Below are 24,215 nucleotides of genomic sequence, written 5' to 3' on the forward strand. Positions count from 1 at the left end.
TTTATGATTGTTAATAGTAATTCTGTTAGATGATTTTTACATGACTAACGAACTTTTTTTTTTTACCTTCCCACGCACACTTAGAAGAAATTAGAATTTGTAGTTATTTCATCTTTTCCTCCTAATCACATCATAAAGTGCGAGAAAATTGCATAGGAAACAATAAAAAATTATAATTTTTGGAAGATATTAGCTACAAAAAATTGTTTAATTCATTTTAGAGGTTTTAACCATCACAAATTATTTAACGCGTTACAAAAAATTACATGTATAAATATATTAGTCATGTCAAATTACTATTTAACAGCGTTATCACTAAAAACCATAAAAAATATGTTTTATTTTTACATGGACCAACTTAATACAAATTTTTTTATAAAGACCAAATTAATACTTTTCAAAATTGTAGAGCACTTCAAATATATATTTTACCCACTAATTTATCAGCTTGACTGAGGCAAGTAACATCAGTTTAATATACAGGCTAGCTTTGTCTATTATCACAGGTCACAACTGCATCTTGAGGGGAGTTAATTATTACAATTTGTCATTCCAATTGTCCAGCTAATTAATTATTTTGTTAAATCCCAATCCTTATTCTCTCCAACTGCTACAACTCTATATTAGGAATCAATCAAGCAAGGATTTGCTCTAATCTGTGATTTCGTTATGTTCCCTGTCATATCAGAATGTAATTTTGTTCCCATAAATAGCTAGGAAGACTTCTGTTTTTATCAGTTGCGTCAGTTTTACATATACAAGAATTATCTTAAATTTCAATAAAACAAGGAATTGTTTTACAAATAGAAAATTTATTGTTTCAGCTGCATCCTTTAGTTGATGAAACACAACGAGAGATTGCCTTGGGTATATATGAATTCAATCATAGTTCGCAATAATAGCTTCACCTTATCAGTGAATACTGAATAAAAATACTTCTTTTCTGATGTAGCAGTTTTTATGCCATGAACAAATAAAATATCTAGTGATTAGAATATAAACATATTAATTTATAGGAAAACAAATTTAACTATATATAAGGTTGTTAGTGGACTTTTATACGTCAATAAAAGCAAAAAACATGTCATTGAAATTTGAAAGGATCCTAATTAAAAGTTCACTACTACAGGTCTTTTAGCAGAAGCTTCTTTTACAAAAATGCATGCCTCCATTTTGAAGGGTTGAGCTCTTTATCATGAATTCCTCACTCAACTTTTGGCATTACTTATCAATAAAGTAATCATGCATCGCTCTTTATTATGATGCAATTATGCAAGAGGGCATACGCTACAGGGAACAAATATGGTCAAAAGGGACAGTGATTAACTTGGAATATATATTTATGGTCATGCTCAGTGGCCTTGGTTGATTGTGCCAAGGCTATATATAAAAGGCTGGAATATATTTGCTTACTAGCTACCAAAGCAAAGCATTAAATAAAGGTTTCTTTACCTTGTCTTTTGTAATTGGCTGGTCCTCATCAACTAAATGGCCCCGATCAGATAAGATTACCATTACAACATCAGATTCAACTACAGTACCCCTTCTTATTGATGCTGCATTACTCTATAATTTAAGTGATATGCCAATAGCATTAAAGTGAAATTTCAATGATAGATGTGTCTTCTTCACTTTTGTTTTGAGATATAAGATTATTAGGACACAGGTGAACAACAGTCACCTAGCTTAAATTATAAAACTAGCTACTTGAGGTGTGAGGTGCAAGGAATGTATGTGAATTATTGGTCTAGTTGGTCACATCAAGTTATTAACGGAGTAATAAAATTAATTTGGTGGTAGAAAGATAAGAAAGAAAGAAAAAGATCCGTATATTCGATTTTCCTATTTTCCTGCTAAGAAAAAATTGACATTTTATAATTAACATTTATCAATAAAAAAAATTAAATTGGTAATGGTCTTAGATCAATTACTTCATTTTTCTTATGGAACTGTTGATTAATTACAATATTGGCAAATATAAATGAGATCAATAACAATTTCATTCATTTGTCCTAATTCAATATGTGAAAATAGTATTGTTATTTCAATTGAATTATTATATTTCCTTATTCTGATTTATATTTTCCTTGGCCTCCGTTAATGAAAATATAACATGTTACTGATTGGTACATTTTTACTACAACTTAAATCACAAGACCTTTATTTTATATTGTAATAGTAGTTTTTTCACTACTGATCAGAGAAGAGTTTATTTTAGTCTGCGTTGGTAAATATGTGAAAGGAACAGGAACTCACTACAAATTGTTTTCAATGTACTTGTCATTAATTGTAGGATGTGTGGTATAATCAAGTAAATTATATTACGTAACCTTTTTCAATAGTTTTGATCTTTTTCTACCTAAAATGATATATTCGACGATATACTTTTCAGTCAGGATGAGTGCTAAGTTTGCATGAGTTTGTTTTAGAATGGACTGTTTTTTGTTTTATAACTTATTAAGAAATTATTATTTCTATAGTTTTCTCTTTTCCGGAGATGCGCGTACTATTTATACTTATATATACCTCTTACTAACGTACCTAACTTATTACCTCTAAGGTAAGGGCTTATTCCGTGGTATATATCTTTACGAAACATTGATTTGTTTTTTTAAAAAAAATATTTGTTAACTACTTTATTAGTGGGAAAGATTTACCGGTTTTATCAATAATTTATCTTTGTTCAAGAATCTAGTAGATAATCTTTAGAGTAATTTCCTTTCTTAATCACATCTTTTTTATCACAAAATTTGAACTTGAGACATTATTAATGACATTGTTTTTTTACATTGATGTTTATTTGAAAATAAATAACCATTAATTTTATTATTGGTTTCAGTTTGGATTTTAAAAATCTTAATAAGAAGACACTTGATTATAAGGCTTACCAGTTACCACTTACAAAGTCATTTACATTATATATGCTAGAGTGAAATCTATCTAATTTTGCATTTGGACTTAATTAAGATGGTTGAACGAGTGACGAAATTTAAACAAATAAGAAATTTGGCTAGAGATCATAATTAAGTTCGTTGACGTACATACTTACTTATTTGAAAAAGAATTGTACTTGTATATTTTCATTGTATAAAATAAATCCAATTGAGGTATGCAATTTACAAAGGTATATTATATATAAATAGCTTTCTGTAAAAAAATATATTATAAATACCTTGCAACAGAAGCAAAACTTTAACTTACCTTCGCAAACGATATATCATGTATGTATAAATGATAATTTTCACTTGCAACCCATCTTTAAACATTAATTAAGGTCTTTTGCAACCCTCTCTAGTCTATATCGCAAGAATATTGAATACTACTCTTTTTAAAATTTAATATGCATTATACCTTTAAAAAGGTAAAAGGTAAAGTAAAATTAATTTAAATGGGGGCAAAGTTAATCACGTTCTGAAAAAAAAAAAAAAAGACTTTTTAGAGAGAAAGGAGAATAAGGCGCTCGTAGCTCGGGGGAAAAGAAAGTGAAAGAGAGAGAAGGAACCTTCTCGGATTCAACGGATAAAATGAATAAGTGATCCCAAAATGTAGAATAAGTTCACTTGCAAACATTTTTGCAAAGTATTACAAGATGATAACACAACTTTATCACCACAAGTTTTGTATTACTAGAAGAACAATGATTTTTGTGTACAAAACCTTATGAACGTGTATTAATCAGAAATGGTTTAAAAGAAAAAAGAAACAAGACTAAAAAGAAAACAAGTAAAGTAACTCAGAAATCGATCATAATGACTTTTTTTATTTGTCATCTAAAAAAAAACATTTGTAATATTAATTAGAATGTTTCTTGATACAATTCGATATATAATAACTTTGACGTAAATTTTATCTGTTAGTGGTTTGTTTGTTCAATTGTCTATTTCCATTAAGTAAGTGTTTGGGATAGTTACAGATAAAATTATTTGTAAGTGAATTAGATTATTTTAATAATCGACTATATATAATTGATTGTAATTAAAAGTAATTTTTGTTTGGGTAAATTTACTGAAAAATGTTATTTTTAGTAGTAAAAAACCTATTTAAGATAAAAGTAATATTTTTTGTAGAGTAATTTGGAACAATATTCGTTGCCTTTTTTTATTTGTATAAATTAAGCATTTATATAAAGATAACAAAAATTAAGCCATGAGAAGTAAATTAAAGGTGAATATATATAGGATATATGAAATGTAATGTTCAAATAGTTGTAAGTAAATTTGATGGGTCAAAAGGAAGGTAATTCAATTGATTAAGCAATTAGGTAAGTTATTATAAATTTTTTGATATTGTTTTCTCACCAATAAAAATAAAATTAATTTGATCCAGAGGTTATATTATAGCATGCAAACGTGCAATAATTCCCAACAAAAGTGAAATAAAAAAATCTGTCTTATTTTTTTTTTGTTTGTATGAAAGTTATATATTGTCTTATTCCAAAAGCAAGGCACAATATATATTCACCAATTGAAACAATCGTTGCTAATACAAGTCCCTTGCAAATCGTCCTTTACCCTGACATGTTATCAATCATGTCTTCTACAGGCAATAAAGTTAAATAAAAAAAAATACTTAATTATAGTATAAGTGAAGTATTACACATTGGCTTAATGAAGGAGTTAGGAGTAACAGTGGTCCTTTGCGTTATTCGATTTGTCTGTGGTAGGCAGCAAGAATCAAATTCCTCTCAACACCTTTCAAAAATGATTTCTGCTATTTTTAATTCTATACCTTCTAAAGTTTGATTGCACTTCAGCGTTTTTCAGTTTCCACGAAGTTTCAATAATTGACGCTAGCTAGCATGGCAATCCAAAGTTTTGTCCCGAAGCACATTAACAAAAAGTAGAAAAAAAGAGTGAGTACATTCATTGACTCTTCTCCTTCACACTTCGAAGCACCAAGTGTAAAGAAAAAGCTGGTAGATCTACAAGAACAAAGATTCTCTTAAGATGATGATGAGAAATATCATTACATGATGTAGAATTATATAGATCTCGAACAATTTCTATCTAACACATTTTTGTGTGTATCATTGTATTATGTATCGAGACCTAGTGATATCAAATCATGTGATAATTTATCGATTCTCAGTAGTTGCTTACATTATAGTATATTACATGATGTAGGATCATATAGATCTCGAACAATCTCTATCTAACACATTTTTTGTGTGTGTCATCGTGTCACGTATAGTATATATAGATTTGATCGAGACATGGTGATATCAGATCATGTGATAATTTATCGATTCTCAGTAGTTGCTTACATGATGGAGCATGCATTTACGTTGTCTTCACTGAAAAGGGACATAAATTTCTCTTCTGTATCAGCTGATGCTGCAAATGTTTGGACGTTTCGAACATAGCCGCCGGGTGCCCTTTTGTCATAGACGCCGGAGGCATGAGGATATGTGACCACATGCTGTGGAACATAAGGCCAAAATTCAGCTTTTTTCTTCCCGGTTCTCTTTACCCTATTCAACACCTTGTTTGGATCAACGCAACCATTCACTGTCACCCTGCTTTGCTTTCTGTTTATCTCCACAGATTTCACTCCTGCAACACATGCACGCATGTATCCATTAGCCTTCAAATCAATTTTTCTTTAATTTCGTATAATGTACATTTAATTAATATGTGGTTTAATTTTTATGTATGTAGTTAATTTTTTTCCTTTTCAATTTTCGCTTGTTACCAATCACGTACATATCTCAAAAGCTTAAGATATAAAGTACTAAAATGTTCTTTACGGAAGCATTAAGCTTGAATATTGCATGTACATGTGCACGGACCTTGTACTGAAATCCAACAAGATGATAAGAATTTAATCAAATCTGAACCCCTTGATCATACTGATTATGATATATATCATGATATAAATTAACTTTCCAAAAACTTAAAATTATAATATACCGAATAAAGACGTATAGATAATTTTATATCTATTAGGTATCTAATATATATAGATATCTAGTAATAAATTAAACTTTGGATTAGAATTTAGAACCTTTGATTGTCGCCACTGCATTTCTGACTTTTCGTTCACAGCCATCACAGTCCATTTTGACTTTGATCTCAACTGTCTAAAATGAAGACCGACATGTGAGGAATGAATATATATGAAGCTAATAAGGAAGGAAAACATAGCGTTAAAAAAATTAAAAGTATGGGGAAAGAAGAGAGCATAAAGGAAAATGGTGTTGTGGCATGTGGTAATTAGGTTAGGGGAGTGCCTACCTGCATTGTTTTGATCTTTTTGCTGGGAACTGTGCAAAAGTTGGAGATGATGTAGTTAAGTGCACCCATTTCAATTCCTTTCCAAAAAGCAAATTAGAGAAGAGTGAGTGAGAGAGAAGACAGGCACAAATCAAACATGAGGGCGTGGTGTTTATATAGGAAACTAAAGATTCACAGCTAGATAGAGAAAAAAAGTTGAATTTCCAAAGCGGTGTCTAGAACATTATATTAATATTATAATAAGAAGAAATAATTCAAGTGGACATACGTGCCCATAAAGTTAGATTTGTGGTTTATAAGAACATGCATGAAAGATATATGCTTTAAAATTGGTTTTGTGGTGCCATGTTTTATTGAAAAGAAAAAAAAAACAATTGTTTTAAATCTAGGCAGAATTATAAAAAAGTGATTTTGGGTTGCCTTTCTTTTCTGTCAATGAGTATGACTTGCTTTCCAACATTCCATACATGGTGCATCGATTCAAAATTATACGTTGTGATTTAAGATAACGAGCGTATACATTCTAAAAAAATATTTTTATTATATAAAATATTATTTTGATTTAAGGGAATGTGTACATCCTAAAAAAAGGTACGTATAAGGAATACATCCTATTACCAAAAAAAAGGTAATTTGTACATATTATAGTAAAATAATTTTCAAACTAAAAGTATTTGTTAAAAAGTAAAGTAAAAGTAGTTAGTTCCACATTGGTTAGGAAATAATTCAATAAAGGATATATATAAAAAAATGTGGACCATATAAACCTAATGTCAAGGTTTTAGTTCTTCCGATCCTAGTGTTTCACCCCTAGAGTCATATAAAAGAGCTTATTAGCAATGTGGGGATTAGATATATAGTTCAATATCTCTCTCTATATATAATGATGATAATGAAAATTAAACTTAGTGGATTTGTTGTCTAGTTCTCTTTACTTATCATTATCATTAGCTCATGAACTCGTGTAAGTACTCCATGAGTTCCCGATCGAACAATGTTTTTCATTATTAAAAGAGTCGAAATTAAAATAACTATAAATTAGTTAAATATTTAGATCAAATACCATAAATAATTAGTGGCATTGTTAAAGAAATAATTTAAAATTAAATGATGATTATTTTGGATTAGGTTGAGATTTTTAAAGAATAATTCCCTTAATATATAGAATTCTTTAAAGGATTAGTGAAACTGAATCTTTGTAAAGTAGTTTGTCGAATTTCCATTGATAAACTTTCAAGAGCTCAAAGCTTCAAACAACAAAAATGAAGGAGGAAGAAGATGATTAAGGAGAAATTGACACATTCAACTGACTAAGACCAGTCCAATAGTAAGTTAGACCTAAATTTTGAGAGACTTTTATACTTTAAATAAGAAAGTTATATGTTGAACATTTTTATCAATATAGGTAGCTAGCTTTTTTTTAAAAAAACAAATTAATAATAAATATTATTTTGTTGATAGACCTAAAATTTAAATTTTAGTTATTTTATTTTTGGATTGACCAACAATCAACAACTTATTAGAATGATAAGCCTAATTGCAGATTTGTAACAAAGGATTCACACACCTTAGAAAGAGTTCAATCTAAAATCTCATTCAAAGTTATACACACATAAGTGTTTGTAAAAGGTATTTAACTAAACACCAATGAACCCAACTAAGGAATCTAAACACTTTTCAAGTCACAAAAATCTATAAGACGAGGGGTTTGAAATACATCAGAATGTGCTAACTTTCAAAGATTAAGAATCATACCTGTTCCTCTAAAAAAATCATTCGTTATTTTAGTTGTTAAATTTGTTAGCGATCGATCGATTTTTCAATTGCTAAAACTAGCCGTTTTAATTTCTTTTTTAATTTGACTCAAATTAACGAGCTTTATTTTTTTTTTCCAAAGTTTGTATTGTTTTGAAAAAAAAGAAACGAAAAATTAATTTCAATTTTGTTGCATGTTATCATTTTCATTTTTTTTATGAAGTTATCATTTTCGTATGATTATGTATTTTTATCTATATTTTTTTTTGCATTTAATATCATGATATATTGTCTTTCAAAATAATAATAATACATAAATGTACTATTATTAATTCTATGTATTTAAATATATATGTATAAAGTTTTGCAAAATAAATTTCTTTCTCTCGCTCTCTCTAAAGCATTCTTTATTACAAAAGAAACATTCTATGTATTTTGGGAGAACTCTGGGTATCCTCTAGTTGAGAATTATACATGCACTAATTTTTTTGAAGTACTGAGATGCATTAAAAAATTGATTTCTTCTGACATATATTCTTCAAGACACATTCTATGCATGGCCATTAATATGTATTAAGTAGAATAATAATAAAAGACATTGGCTTAATAATGAAGCAACTTCAATTTAAAAACTTTCACTCTAAACGTGTATCACCACATTTAATTTCGAGTTATTAGTACGTACGTAGTAAATCATCTTTAAAATGTCATGTATATTTTTTAGACTATATATGTATATACTTAAAATACTTTCATATTATATATATATATATATATATATGTATATATATTTATAATTTTATTTTGTGTTTCTCTTAGTTTTTAATATTTTTATTTAATTTCAGTAAAAGAATAATGTTATTTTAAAGGTGCTATTAATAATTTTTATGTGCCAGTAATACCGTTAATTATATTGGCATACTAGTGAAATAAAATGTTAAGAATAAAATAAATGTGTAAAAAAAGTTAGGAAATATAGATTGTGTGGACCTCAATTTTTTTTTTTTTGGTTATGATAATAACTGTTTGAGAAGTGAAATTTGGTTAATATATGTTATAGACACACGATTTATTTAATATGTATTGTATTAAGACTTAAGAGTATGTTGGGTCAAAATTAAAATTCCAAAGTTAATTATATAATTTGTCCTCCAATCGGAGGGAGAATAATTGACCTACCTAATGTGCAAAGTGGCTATATCTTTCAAACCCTAAAAAATGGGGCAAAAAGAAGAAATTAAAGCATTATGCAACCCCACATATACAGAACAGAACAAAACAAAACCACCGCCCAAGGATCAAAATTCCTTGTTGACTCGGAACAGTTTTGTGCTTTTGGTTTTTCTTCTCTCTCATTTTGGCAGGCAGATATTCATCACTTCCAAGTTTGGATTTCTATCAGTCGTTTTCCCTTTCCCTACACAAGCATTTTTTTTTTATCTTTTCTGTTTTAATAATTTGTAATGTTTGATAATATTTTATATAATATAAAAAACATAAAATAATTATTTTTTTGGAAAAATCTTGTATTAAACAGTAAAAAAAATTATTATTATAAAAAGTTTTCTTGTATAATCTATTCATTTCCTTTTATTCTTTTTTTCACTCATCTAAATGAGTGGAGTTTTTTTTTTTAATTTATTTTTCTCGTATTTTGTATATTTAAGCAACATATCTTTATTTTTTTTATTTTAATTTTTACCCTCACATTTCTAATCTTCTTTGTCCTATTTCATTCCTTATCCAAGAAAAATGTTTATTTGTTTTAAAATCTAGTAGAATTAATTTTGAACCAATATTTAAATTTATTTCTATAACAAATTTTACATTAAAAATACATACCAAAAAAGAGTTATTTTAGAAATAAAATAATATTTAATTGCAAAAAAAAACAAAACTCACCTATTTAGCCAAGGAGCTAGGCTCCTGATGAACCTGGATTAGGAGGTTGCTCTTCTCAACAATGTGAGGAAAGAAATCAGTGCGCTGATTTTTTTGTTTAGATTGATTTGATGAAATAAATGTTTATTTTAATAAAATAAGTAATATTTTTTAGTATTTTTCTCTAAATTACTTCTGTTTAAAAAAATAATTTTTAACTTATTTTAAAAAATAAATCCTATCTACTTCTTAAAAAAATACTTATATAAAAAATATTTATTTTAAAATTTAAACAAAGTCATCCTTAGAGTGTGGGGAAGATTATATCGTCTTATATTGCATCACACATTCCCCATCATGGCATCACAGTTGTACTGATGCATCTAGGGTGCATTTCTTTGGGGTGTAATTTTGCTTGGCTTTTCTGTTTTTGTTCTCTTGTAGTACACTACCCAAAAAACAAGATCACCAGATTGAAGAGAAATAGAGATAGGCTCTCATGTTAAGTAAGTGATATAAATTAGGCTATATGTATATCTTGAGAAAACATAGCTTTTATCAGGATGTGGTCCTTTTGCTCGATCATATATTAAATTAGATCCTAGAAAGAAGAAAAACAAAAGATAATTAACTCTTGATGTCGTTGATGCATATTTGGTGGAATTGGCCGTAGTTTTATCAAAGTTTTCTTCCACACTACAGATTCTCTAACTAAAAAATAAGAGTTTTATTCATGGAACTTAGAATCTAAAAGCTCTATATGCAAATCCTTAACTCACTAAAACGTACTACTTATCTGAAATGCTGACACATGTCCCCAGCGTCACTTTTCTGATAAGTTACCCTTCTCAAGTGCATTCCTTTGGAAGGCATTTTTGAGAAACTTTTAACCTATAACTTGGATGAGCTGAAGCTTCTCGAACCACATCTCTTTGAACTTTTAATATAATTGACGTAACTGTGTGTCTCTCTTACTATCCACGCTCATCATGCATATGCTAAGGAGATCGAAAATATATAATATACTATTGAGAATATTACTAGTTAAATAAAATTATGACACAAAACATACGCGACCTTGGATGAAATTTTAAATAATGAACAATGAACAATAAAATATATATATTCCCAATGATGTATTTGAGGGTATAGAAGAATTCTCCAAAATGCTAATATGGTCTCTTCATAATTCTCCGAGTAATAATGTCATGTGATTATCCAAATGATGTATTTGAGGGTATAGAAGAGTTCTCCAAAATGCTAATAATGAACAATAAAATATATATATTCCCAATGATTGATCGAGGCCAGCATTGGTTGCTGCTAGCATCCATGGTGGCATTGAAATGTGCAGGCACAGTAACATGCAACAGCATTAATCTTCATAGTATGATCCTTCGCAGATATTTCCATATAATTTTTTGCAATATCTCGCATTTTGACGAGAATCATAGAATGAACTTCCTCAGGAGAAAAAGTGTCGCTCCTGATGCAGCAGGTACCTAACTGAAAGAAATCAACAACTCTTAAATGAAACAAATACCAAATCTTAAATGGCTTAGTTAAGTTTATGCTCATTTGATATTTTTTAAAATTTTTTTTAAACAGATCTTTCATAAAAAAAATTATTATAAAATTGTCCTTTTATTGTTATATTTTCATTTATTTTTGAGAATTTAAATTTATGATTTTTTCCATTTAATCTTTCTTAATCAAAAACCAAATAAGAAATTATTTATGAAGATTAAAATATAATATTCGTAATATTTATGAAAATTAAAAGGAAAACCTATAATATGTAGAGAGATTAAATGAAAAATAAAAATTACAGAAAAATGTTTAGTAAAAAGATATTTTAGGAAAGACTTGTTTAAAAACATTATACTCAAAATAAATAAAAAACATGATTTATCTACAACTGATGAGCTGCATAGTATTATTGAAGAATCAAATTATTTACATCAAGTTATTATACTAAAGACTAAACTTGAGAAGGAGTCTCCTATATCCGAGCAAATTTACAAAAGAAATATGTACCAAAAATATGGCCAAATTTGACATGATACAAAGTTAATACACTAATAGAATCATAAATTCCTCCTTTCAAAAATAATATAAAACAGAATCATAAATTCCTTATTAAAGTTAATATTACAAAGTTACAAACTAAAATTTAATGATATAAACATTTCATTTGCCAATGAGCAATTAGAGAGAGTGTGTGGATAAAATAAATTAATAAAAAAAGCCCAATTTATCCGAGAATACAAAAATGGATGGGGCTCTTAACTCTGAACTATAGTAGCTTGAGGCTTGAGCTAGCTACTCTACACACTTTCCAACTGTGAGTTTCCTTCTTCAACGTTCGTTTGAGTCTTATCTGTTATGTTTTCTATTTCAAATTCAATTTCATCCAAATCAATTCTAACCAAACGCACCTTCCAATCACAAGTCGAATTTCCCCCACATTTTGTTACATATTATTAATTAATTAAAGAATAAATTTTTAGTGGAACCCTAACTCTCCGTTAATCAATCGACCAAACAGGCATAGCTGCTGCCCGCTCCGATAGATCCTCTATTCCGCAATTAGTTGCTCTTGAGTTCTTTCCTCTTTGCTTTAGAAGATTTTCTACCTTTGTGTGCTTTTTGTAATTTTATTTTAAGTAATTTACATTAGTTTCAAACTTCAAGTACACTGTGTATGATAAAATTGGTGCTTATCTATACGTTTTGAAGATGTGACACTATAAAGGTGAAAACAAACCACTTGAGTTTATAGGATTAAAATCAATTGTGCTTTGTGCTACATTGTGCTATTAAGTGTGATTTCTTTCTATTCTATTCTATTTATTTATTTATTCTGAAAGCATACATTTTGTGGGCATAATGTTGGGGTTGACCCAAGGTCTCTATTTGCCGCCACCCCCTTTTTGGAAAATAACTTTGATCAGTTCTAAATAGAAACGAGGTTGAGTTGTTTGGCAATTTTAACTTTTTTTTTCTCTTAATTTCTGATATAGCTAAGTGATCAAATTGCTCATGTTACCTAATTTATTTTGGTCGGATTGAGTTATTTTTAATTAACCTCCCATCCAGTGAGACACCGGATTCTGTAGGATAAGAGCTTATCAAGAGTAGAGTTGCCTTGTGCAATCTGTTTCTGTCTTCTGTCTAGTGCATCAGATATAGCTGGTTAAGATTCTCTACTCGGGTGCATGGCAATGGCGATCTCTTCTGTTCATGCCACACTATTTGCCAGGGCCTCTTTCTTTTGCCAAAGTAGTGGCCTAAGAAGCTTTAGGTCGTGTTTACCTTTCTCATCTTCAGCTGCTTCTGTCTCCACTCACAATTTTTCACGGAAGAAATGGAGGCAGCCAGTGTTGTCAGTATTGGATCTTGGCGGAGTCAACATAAGCAGAGAAGGTACTCTGGGTATTGCTTGTTGTTTTTCTTTTATATCTGAATGTTTATTGTCTTATAAATGCTTATTTGAGCTATAAGCACATATGAATATATTATGATCCACAGAAAAAAAAAACTTTCAAACTTGGGCAGGTATGCACTAATATTCTTTTTTTTCCCCCATAGTTTTGAGTCATTTGATACACTGAAGGATGTTCTACACGACCACTAATTGTGTTGTAACTTTTAAGGAGAATGTCCATGACTATGACCTATTTGCACACTTTCTGTGAGTGAATAACATTGAAGTCATTTTATTTAATTTTCACATTTTGATATAATTGCTATTGCAGAAGTGGCTAGGATGTTTTGGGTGGCCTATAATTTGCTTTATTTATTCTACTTATTTTACTTTCTATATGCCTTTACATTTGTGGTGCTGCTTTATGCTAATGTTTTGGTTGAAAAATGTTCTTTGGTTTATAAAATTCTTATAATTTCTGATTCGTGGTGTTATAGATGTGGTGAGGGATGATCCAACAAATAATGTGCCAGACAATATATTTTCAAAACTTGGAGTGCATCTTCACAGGAGGGATCAACATCCTCTTGGGATACTGAAGAATGCAATTTATGAGTATTTTGACACACATTATTCAAATAAGTTCAACAAGTTTGATGATCTTTGTCCTATTGTTTCAGTGAAGCAGGTATGGAGTAATAAATTGAAGAATTAGTTTCCCTTTGCCTCCTATATGATGCATTGATATTTTTAGCTGTTACTTTGTTTCACACATGTTAATACACTATTTTCTATTTATGCATTTAGTTCCTTCTAGATTTATGCCGATTATTCATTTGAGTATTTCATGCCAATGATGTTCTCTATTTGTCATTTGATGTTATTTGAGTAATTTGCATGTTGATTTTCTTCCGAAGGTAAATGATATTTGTGGAATATCAGATAACAAATCTCGTAGTTTTTTAAGACCAATAAACTTGTTTAAATCCTTAAACAAGCCTCTAAAAGGGAAAAACAAGTATTTTGAAAGTAATTGATACTAATTTGTTTATGAATTTATTTTATGAATTACATATGTTTGTACCTGTGATATTATATATTTTTCTTTGATATGAACTCACAAAGCTGACTTAGTAAAGGAAACAGTGCTTTTACTTTGGCTTTAATGAATGGTCTATTCAGAGATGATTGAGTCATTGATCTTCTGTTTTTTCTTTAATGAATGTTTTAAAATTTGTTGCAATTTCTGTTTGGGTTTATGCGGCTTATAACATTTGGGGGCTTTTGATCAAATGGCTCTTCAGTCCTTTGGTGGTGGTGCTTTTGATGAAATTATATTATTCTTCAATCTTTTCTTGTACATGGTGTTGCATTTGATCAAATGACTTAATTCTTCAGTCGTTTTTTGTGATGTTATTTAACCAGTATCTGCAGATTCTTTAATCCTTTCCGTTTGGAAAGTTATATAAAACAGAGGAAAAGGGGGATAAAGAAAGAATGCTATTCAAAAGGATGACTATAGTAACATTGTACATGACTCCATATATAAAAAATACTGTTAATGCTAGTTTTTAAGCATAATTGTACTTTATTTCTGATAGTAAACAAAAATTTCTGATGCATCAACCATATTTACAGGTTGAATGAAGTTCAAGTTTCACGGTCATATTAATTTAAACTAATATAGTTAATTATTGAAACCTCAGTTAAGAATACTGCTATGTCTTGTCGATGTTATATTTTCTACATAAAAGTAAATGTGCCACCTCAGCTCTGCTAATATAGTTCTTCGATCCATTGTTTTTATCCCTTTCATTTTGATTGCTTATCTTACTTATCACTTCTTTTTGGTTGATAAGGTGGTTTGAACTCTGGTTGGGTTTCTTTGTGACAATCTTCTTGTAGAATTTTGTTGAGGTCTTGGCTCCTTACAATCTTTTTCTTGTTGCAGAATTTTGATGATGTCTTGGTTCCTGAAGACCATGTAAGTAGGAGCTATAATGATACTTACTACATAGACCCTCAGACTGTTTTGAGGTGCCACACAAGTGCTCATCAGGCAGAATTATTGAGAACTGAATACACCCATTTCCTTGTTACTGGAGATGTTTACCGTAGGGATTCAATTGATTCAACTCATTATCCTGTCTTCCATCAAGTATGTCCCCATATGCAGTAACTGGTTTAATCTAATAATAATTAACTTTATATAATTTTATCTTTTTTATTTTGTAGATGGAAGGCTTTCGGGTTTTTGTTCCGGAAGAATGGGAGGCATCTGGAATGGATGCCACATTATTTGCAGCAACAGACTTAAAGCAATGCCTTGAGGGTCTAGCACGTCATTTATTTGGTATTTCCAAATGACCAATATGTGCACTTCATTTTCAGTTGCTGCATTTTGATAATTAATGAGGATTTGTAAGACGAGTTAGTTAAAGTAAAGAAAATAATCAATTTATGGTGGCTAGATACTTCATCTTTATTGCATATACATCAATACATGCATTTTCCATTGTTCATGTCAAGATAAAAAATACTTTTTAAAAAATTATGAAGAGGAGAAATTTGCTTCATGACTTTTGACTTAGTGTGAAGGACGGAAGTTGTGGAAACATCCTCTTTGAGGGTAAGGTTGTATACATCTGACCTTTGTAGAAGAACTCACAATGGTAGGAGCCTGGATGTGTTGGGCTGCAATTTATGTTATACAACTTAGTTGTCCCAACATTATAAAAGAAAATTGTGTACAACAATACCAACAAAATACATGTGTATAATTTACATAGTCTTCCTTAATGCACTATTTGATACAAAGGAGGGGAGGGAAATGAAAAAAATTACTATTATATACTTAGAATGGTAAAATAAAGCTATTCGATTAAGAATAATTTAGCCTAATTATTGTAAAAGTTTTGCTTCCCTCCACATTTCCCAATTCTGAAGGGAGCCAAAATTGAGCAAGGAGGGAGTTTAGCCTCCTCCATCTCCCTCTAACCAAACATTATGTAAATGATTTTCTTTTTTTAAATAGCCTTCTCTGCGCATTTATAGTTTTTCCCTTTTGCGTTTCAGGTGCTGTGGAAATGCGCTGGGTGGATACTTATTTCCCATTTACTAATCCATCGTTTGAACTTGAAATATATTTCAAGGCATGCTATGCATACTTATCTCTATAACATGGTGACAACAAATGTTATTTACTAGTATGATTAAAAAATAATATGAAAAGAAGATTGTGCATTATATATAAAAACTTGTTCATTAAAGTGCACTAGATTCATCCCAAATTGATTGTGACCTTTCAAATTTAAAATTTTATCATCACCATATTTGTCTATTTTATGTGTGATTAAAATTTGCAGACTTCTTAATCCTTGCCCTTTCGTAGAAGATTTTTTCTTCTTAAAAACACAATAGATGTCAAGACACTGGGTTTCTAACCCAGGTTAGAACCTATCCCTTGATAGCGATACCACATAGAAACACATAATAAGATAAAGTGAGAAAGCCAAGGGAAATAATTCCCTGTATATGAATTTATATTTTATACTAATGAATTAGGGGAAGTACAGGTGTAATAGATTTAATCCCTCTGCTCATTACATCGTAAACTTTATTACTTTTTACTTTTAACAATCTTAACGTCACACTAGTTGTACTTTCACTTCTTTCATTCTAATATGGCATATATCATCTTATAAGCACAAAGGCATGGTTCCATGGAAAACATCTCTAACAAGGTCCCCCTCGTAAGCACATATGGTATATATCATCTCGTAAAACATCAAATAATGGATAAAAGGTTCTTATTTTAAGCATCAGGTAGCATTTGGTGCATGGACAAAATGGAGTGGAGCAATTTTGTTCTCCTTGGTTCCATGCTTCCACCCTTTTAGTGGAACTAAAATGTTCCACTTTTTAACCCCATATCCCATTTTGTTCCATTTAAAATGCACCAAACATAAAATAGAACCCAAGATGTTATGTTTTGTCTTATTCTCTACTGAATGCTACTTTCGTCATTGCAAACATAATAGAAAATTGGTAATTTATCAAAGTTCATCTTATTTCAATTCAATTTGCACAAAATTTATAAAATAAGAAATTATAGGATGCAAGATAGAAAGTTTTCATGGTGTGTAAGAAGTATCATATTCACATGTATCCAATATAGGTATTTGCATTTTATATTCTTCCTAAATTGGAAAATATTTCTTGGTTTCCAAAGTCATTATTCTGTCTAAACTAAATGTTTGTTTTTGCATCATTAATTAAGCCAAGGTCCGTTGTATGCTACTCTCATTTCTGTCATTTGGATGATGATACTTTATTGGACTGATATCGGGATCTGTTGCAGATTTGGAGGATTTGCTGGCATTATCTCCTCTATCTTATTTGTTTCAATTTACAAGTAGTTTAGAGTAGAGATTAGTGTTGCCTTTTACCAATGAGGGTTGGCTCAAATGGTATATGTTCACGAAAACAATCTTGAGATAATTCTTCCCAGTGATCCTTTAGTGGTAGGTTATCTGTGAGACCTTGCTGGGGCTTGTGGCAATGCCCTGACCTTGGAATTAGTCGTCGTATAGTTTTGCATTGATCTGCTACAAAGAGTAATTGAACAAGCTATCTGGCTTTACGTGTAGATTTGTAATGTCTATGCTTCCTTACTGTGCAGTTGTTGGATTGCAATGCTAAAAATTTTCAAAATGTCTCACCTTTGGTTCTTGCGGGATACAATTTTTAAACCCTTTCAACATCTTCAAAATTTTCTTCTTAGTTTCTTCAATAGATTATTCTTATACCAGAATCCTAATCAGGTTGACATGTCAGAAAGTCTAGCATGGCCAAACTATTTAGATTAGGACGTTCTTTATGAATAATTGAGAGTGGGACTAGAATCTGGAGGGGAAGAAGTCATATTTGCATCACCCCACTACTTATGTCATTACTAGTTAGTGCATACGGCCATACACCTTATATCCAATTTGAATTTATGAAGCAGCAGCTTCATTAATGAATGATTTAACCAGCAGCTATCCATAAGTCATTTATTCCTATGCTTGTTTTATTTCTCTTCATCCCTGTTTTTTCCCACTCAATAGTTTTCTAATAAAATCAAGTAATGTCTATTATATCTTTTATTGCAGGAAAAGTGGTTGGAAGTTTTGGGGTGTGGAGTGACAGAGCAAGAGATTCTGAAGAGAAATGGGAAACCTAATAATGTTGCTTGGGCTTTTGGCCTAGGGTTGGAGAGGTTAGCTATGGTTCTATTTGACATACCTGATATTCGTCTCTTTTGGTCAAATGATGAGCGATTTACCTCTCAGGTATTTCATGGATATGTTCAACTAGCATCCTTCAATGCTGTCTCTTCTTTTTCCCGGTTGCCATATGTGATGTGACTACAAGAATTTATGATGTAGTCATCTTGAGAATCAAAATATTATCTGTTTAGTTCTTTTGTGATCTCTTCTCTAATGTATTGCTTGTTTGCCTTTTGATTTTATATACAGTTTTCCAAGGGTCAGTTGGGAGTCAAATTTAAGCCATTTTCAAAGGTAACATCTACATGTCCAAATGTGTGCCTACCCTTGGGTGTATACATTTCTTATCACTTTTCTGAGTATGTTCACGTCTAGGAATATCTCTTACTCCTTACAATATATGGCTACAATTTAAACGTGAAAGCTGGATGAGAAGGATTCATGTAATTGAAAGTTAAGATGGCCCATGTAAATTGTCATGTAAAACTCTGTTTTGTGCAATGAGAACATATAGTGAGTTTTGAGGGTCTAATCTAAATTGCAAGATACAGTTAAGCTTAGACCTGCATATGTCCATGGGTTTGATGCTTCACTATGTTAAAAGCCTTTTACTAAACAATCTTTCAAGCATCTTGTAGACAGTTAGTTATTTTAAACTAACAGATGTAGATATATTTTCTGTATTTTAGTTTTATTCTTGTCAAATGATACTTGTCTTTTATGTAAATCTCAGACCAGAAGGCATTTTACTAAGCAATCTTTCGAGCATCTTGGCGGTTATGTTCTCTGCATGTCTGACTGTCTTGCTATTCATTTTGAGTCTTGAATCTTGAGGAATCTATATTTTTATTTCAGTGGACACAGTCTTGTGAGAGCATTCTAATTTTTGTGTTTGCCTTTGCAGTATCCTCCTTGTTACAAGGACATGAGTTTCTGGATCAATGAATCATTCACCGAAAACAATCTGTGTGAAGTTGTTAGAGGAATAGCCGGGGATCTTGTCGAGGAGGTACATCTTTGAATAATTTGGGCAGAACTTTTTTGTGACATTTTACAATTGTTTGGATTCACAATTAGCTGCTTTCTTAATGTTCAATGGCAACAAAGTGCGTATTAGATGAGCTGATCTTGTACTATTGACTAGGGTTGATAATATTTTCAGATTCTGCATTTTTTACTTCAGTAAAAAATCACCAAATTATGACACCCAAATTGTAAATCTACTAGAATCATTCAACCCAGAAGCTTAAAGCTTCACTTGCCATAATATTTTATTGGCTGAAATTAATGCAAAAAGGCAAACCTCGGTTCTGTTTAAGGGAAAGTTGCTAAACCAAACCAGAATACTAGAAATGGCCTTCGCAATCCCATCTTGACAGACAAAGGCATAACATTTATCTTGAAATGAGTTCTATGTTGGTGTGCTTGATCTTATGTGATCTGTAAAATAGATTCCTATTGTTTCCAATGAAGCTACCAAATATAGAGGAAGATTTGGTAGAACCAAAATCCTTTCTGAGCAGGTGGTTGGCATTCATTATTTTAAGACCATATTTTGAAGAGGCTTTGACGAATGTTGTTAATTAGTTCCTACTCCAAGTGCCAACTAAGTTACGAGCAAAGAAATAGTTCTTGGTTGCTACTTGTTCTCATATTGGAATATAAAACTTTCTGAGTTGAATCATTAAATTGAGCGCCAAACTTATATTTCACTATGGTGCCTGATAAAAGAACATACACCAGAAGTTTTGGGGAGTAGGTATTATTGTACAGTAGGATATTCATTTTACTTTATTACTGCTATTGCTAGTGCTCGTGTGAATATAGTCAGTTGTAGAAAGATATTGATGTAGAGATAGAACACTGTTTTAGTGGAATAACTGAAGTGATTTGGACATTCATTATTTTACTGTATAGTGATTAATGAAACTTAGTTAATGTGCATAACGTCTATTTAAGTTAACAGAGCATCTATTTAAAGTAGACTTTCCCAATCTGTACTAGCATAACCATTCCCTTGTATATTGCCTTTGGCTTCGTACAATAATCCCTTAGTGGGTCCTCCTCAGCTGGATCTGATGGAACCACCACATTCCAATGTCTGTCACATGGACACATACTTCAATGTTCATGGCTGCCAAGAACAAATCATGAGCAAAAAATGGAGCTTTTTTTTTTTTTTTTTTTTCCTTTAGGCTGTGATCGGATGTGCAGACAAATAAAAGACCAAAGATGGAAATGAGGTGGTGCAGTTTGGTATGAAAGTAAAGTTACAAGTGGTGGGCCCATAGCTTAAAATTTCCATCTTTTCAGTTGCGGCAAAATTGATCTTTAAGGCAAAAAAAGAAAATCAATTTTTTAAACCAACAAAATTGATTTTCTTTGGTTTTTGGGCAAAAAATCGATTTTCTTTGACACAATTTTTTATTTCTCACCTATTTATCTTAAACCAGACAACACAACATTTTATTTCTACTCTATTTCTCATTTTTCAAATTATCTCTCTTCTATTTCTGTCTACCCATTTCTCTACTCTAAACCAAACACACCCTTACTTGGCTTTTCAACTGTTTAGCTTCTTATTCTTTCTTTTCTCCATTTTTTTTCTTACATTAATCATTTAGTTTTTAACAGGATTATGACATCCTTTCCCCCTTTTTTCATATGAGTGCTACATTAAGTTTGATCCCTTTTTCTGTTTTTGTTTCGCTTCTCGAATTTGCAGGTGCAATTAATAGACAATTTCACCAACAAGAAAGGAATGACCAGCCACTGCTATAGGATTGCATATAGGTCTATGGAACGTTCACTCACTGATGAGGAAATAAACGATCTGCAGGTATTAAATATAATTAGAATTACTGGTGCAATCATTACTAGTCTAGGTCTTATGTTGTCATATTTTGTTTTGAAAGTTACCAACACTTGTTTTACCCCTTGTCAATGCAGTGGAAAGTAAGAGAACAGGTGCAGAGCAAATTGAATGTTGTCTTAAGATGAGCTATAAATGTTGAAAATTTACAGCTTTGCTGTGTTCAATCTCATTTTTGTTAATGTATAGATGTTTTGCCTCCCTTTAGCGACTGAACAGCGCTATAGACAGATGTATTATTTAATTTTCACATAGTGAATATACCCTACAATACATAACGAGCCATGGCTAGTCCAACAGGATTATCTGTATTATCTACTGTCCTGTTTTGGGGAAAAAAATATTTTATTGTAAAATTTCTGGACCCCGACACACGAAATGGTATGTTCTCCAACAGTAAATCTTTTGTTTGTGTTTTCATAGCAAAGCACTGATATGATCTTGCCGAAAAATAAAAGAATCCTCATTGCCAAACAGTGGGATTGTGGACGATTATTTATACATTACGGGTCCATCTTTTTGTCTCAATGTATGCAAGGAATGTTTTGATTTGTGCTATTCTAGATATGCCAAAGAATGTATGCAATGACAGTTGCTAAGTTTCTGTGATAGTAAAAAAAATCTAAAATAAATTCTTTTAAGGTTTTGTATAAATGTGGCTCGTTTCCCTATTTTTCTTTGCTAGATAAAGTCAAAGACGAGAAACATTTAGAGCAGAAAACATACCCGACATACTCTCGTAGCAAGTAAAAAATTGAATAAACAATTTCATGTTTCAATAATTCTCTCTTTACCATCACATTTTCAAACTTGAGGTTCTTTCTTCTAAAGTTTTTTTTCATAAATATTTTCTAGAATTAAAACCAAACATATTTCTATTTTGAAAATAGAAAGAAGGTCATTAATGATCCAAGCAAGATTCAGAAAAATTGTTTATTGTGGAGATATTTGTTGCTTCTACTAATAAATAATAAATAAATTAAATATAAATAACTTTTTAGAATTTTAAAGAAATAGTACATATATTAATTGTCTAATAAATGTCTAAAGATGAAACATAAAATTCATTTTCAATTATGAGTTTTTTTTTTAAAACAAATAAGTTTATAGTTTTCAACTTATTAAAAAATCGTCTAATACTTAATGCATACAATAATAACAATTTCGATAAGGACATTCCTTTTTATTATAGTAATATATAATAGTTTATAAGATGATTGGTAAGGAAACTTGATAATTTTGATTTCGATAATGATCCTATGAGTATTAAGAAGCTAAGATTGAAAAAATAAAATTTTGAAAATAAATGAAGATTGAAAAGAGTAAAGGGTTTAAAAAGATATACTATAATAAAGAAACAAGAATTCATAAAAGATGTGAATTGAATACATATATAATGATTTGTTGAACCTTTAGTCAATTTAGATGTTGTTGGTGTTTGAGGAATTAAAAATGTGTTTGGGAACCAGTTAGGAACCCCATTTCACACTTTCCAAAGCAACTATATGTTGCTTCACATTCATCGTGATTCGATAATTGATTTTGGTTCATCTCACCGCCACTCTCAAACATGCTATAAGTAATTGTGGTTTAACCCCTTAAAAATTGACAATCAACAATTTTATTGATAGACTTCTAATACTAATAGTTAAATTATATGATATAAATACATTGATCTGATATCAGTAACAGTCTTCATATAATTTTTGCATAATCGTGTCAACTAATATTTTGATTTATCGAAAAAATACTTTGATCTCCCGTGCTTTTCAATCATACCTGCATGAATGAAATTATTGAAATTAATAATCTCAATTGAAATAACTTCCTTTGATTACACAATTCAATTTCTCAAACTTTTATCCATATTCCAACCATTTTAAAAAGGAATTCATCTCAAAATTTGTATAGCACGCACACAAGCAGTCGCCATTGTCACCCAGAGTAAAAAAAGAGTTGTTTCTGGCTTTTTGATTTTCATTCACCGTTTGGTTCATGGTAAAGAAGGTGGTTTTGAACTTTATTTTTTTTGTGTTCTGTAACTGCATATTTTGTATTTTTATATTTATCCTTTACACACTGCACTCCCTTTCCTTTCTTCGCAAACCCTGGACTCTGGTCACTATTTTTTGTGCTAACCAAATCTTCACACAACACAACCGCTATGACCCATATTGAGTCCTGCGCTAGAAACAGAGAGCGTGGTGGTTCTGAAATGTTTCTTTTCTTCCATACTTTGTTTGGAGTTAGAAATACCAATGATGAATATACTTCTTGAAATTAGGGAAACAAAGTTTTAGCCTCCCCATAATGGCATGTGCATTCAGTTTGAATGAGTATACCTGAATTTCAGTTTTGCGATCATGCCTAAATTGAATGAGAACGATCAAGTAATCATCGGTTGACACGTCATACCCAAAACCGTACAGAAATTTATGGGTTAACTGATCCTCAAAGCATGATAAGCGTTTGTGGACACCTATGGATGGATTCCACAGAATGAGATCACGGGTTGTGGCGAAGCCTCTGCATGAACCCACAATATCAGGTTCACGTAATTGGTTTGGTGGAATGGGGAGAAGGAAATTCAAAGGAACAGAAGGTGCAGCGTCTATATCAATGGATTGAAAATAAGGGTAATTTGATGAGAGAAGGAGTCGATGGGAGGGTGAGGCAGCAAGGTCGTGATGGGAAACAGCGAATTGGGGATCGGAAATTTGAGAAAGGCATGAGTTGCAAACACACTTGAAACGCAACAGGGATCTCACCGGCAACCT

The 24,215-nt window shown here is 30.7% G+C and overlaps 2 protein-coding genes across 5 annotated transcripts; one reads left to right on the forward strand and one right to left on the reverse strand.

Annotated features, from left to right (window-relative positions):
• Window positions 1–4,551: 4,551 nt before the first annotated feature.
• On the reverse strand, window positions 4,552–6,379 carry LOC114395536 (heavy metal-associated isoprenylated plant protein 21-like). Of its 3 annotated transcripts, none has more exons than XM_028357341.1 (4): window positions 6,234–6,379; window positions 6,004–6,079; window positions 5,264–5,552; window positions 4,552–4,789 (listed from the first exon to the last, which is right to left on the reverse strand). In XM_028357341.1, exons 1-4 carry the CDS (start codon window positions 6,300–6,302, stop codon window positions 4,777–4,779), a joined length of 447 nt encoding a protein of 148 aa, XP_028213142.1. In that variant the 5' UTR covers window positions 6,303–6,379; the 3' UTR covers window positions 4,552–4,776. The 3 variants fall into 3 exon arrangements, with proteins under 3 accessions (XP_028213142.1, XP_028213144.1, XP_028213143.1); XM_028357343.1 differs by having other exon boundaries at window positions 4,552–4,793; XM_028357342.1 differs by lacking the exon at window positions 4,552–4,789 and having other exon boundaries at window positions 4,923–5,552.
• A 5,763-nt stretch (window positions 6,380–12,142) lies between these two features.
• On the forward strand, window positions 12,143–21,872 carry LOC114396631 (phenylalanine--tRNA ligase, chloroplastic/mitochondrial-like). Of its 2 annotated transcripts, none has more exons than XM_028358715.1 (11): window positions 12,143–12,213; window positions 12,969–13,295; window positions 13,794–13,984; window positions 15,248–15,454; window positions 15,532–15,649; window positions 16,372–16,448; window positions 18,450–18,629; window positions 18,816–18,860; window positions 19,471–19,575; window positions 21,292–21,405; window positions 21,516–21,872. In XM_028358715.1, exons 2-11 carry the CDS (start codon window positions 13,088–13,090, stop codon window positions 21,564–21,566), a joined length of 1,296 nt encoding a protein of 431 aa, XP_028214516.1. In that variant the 5' UTR covers window positions 12,143–12,213; window positions 12,969–13,087; the 3' UTR covers window positions 21,567–21,872. The 2 variants fall into 2 exon arrangements, with proteins under 2 accessions (XP_028214516.1, XP_028214517.1); XM_028358716.1 differs by lacking the exon at window positions 12,143–12,213 and adding an exon at window positions 12,822–12,840.
• The last annotated feature ends 2,343 nt before the right edge of the window (window positions 21,873–24,215 follow it).

This window comes from Glycine soja, chromosome 18 (assembly GCF_004193775.1).
Source record: "Glycine soja cultivar W05 chromosome 18, ASM419377v2, whole genome shotgun sequence".
NCBI lineage: Eukaryota > Viridiplantae > Streptophyta > Magnoliopsida > Fabales > Fabaceae > Glycine > Glycine soja.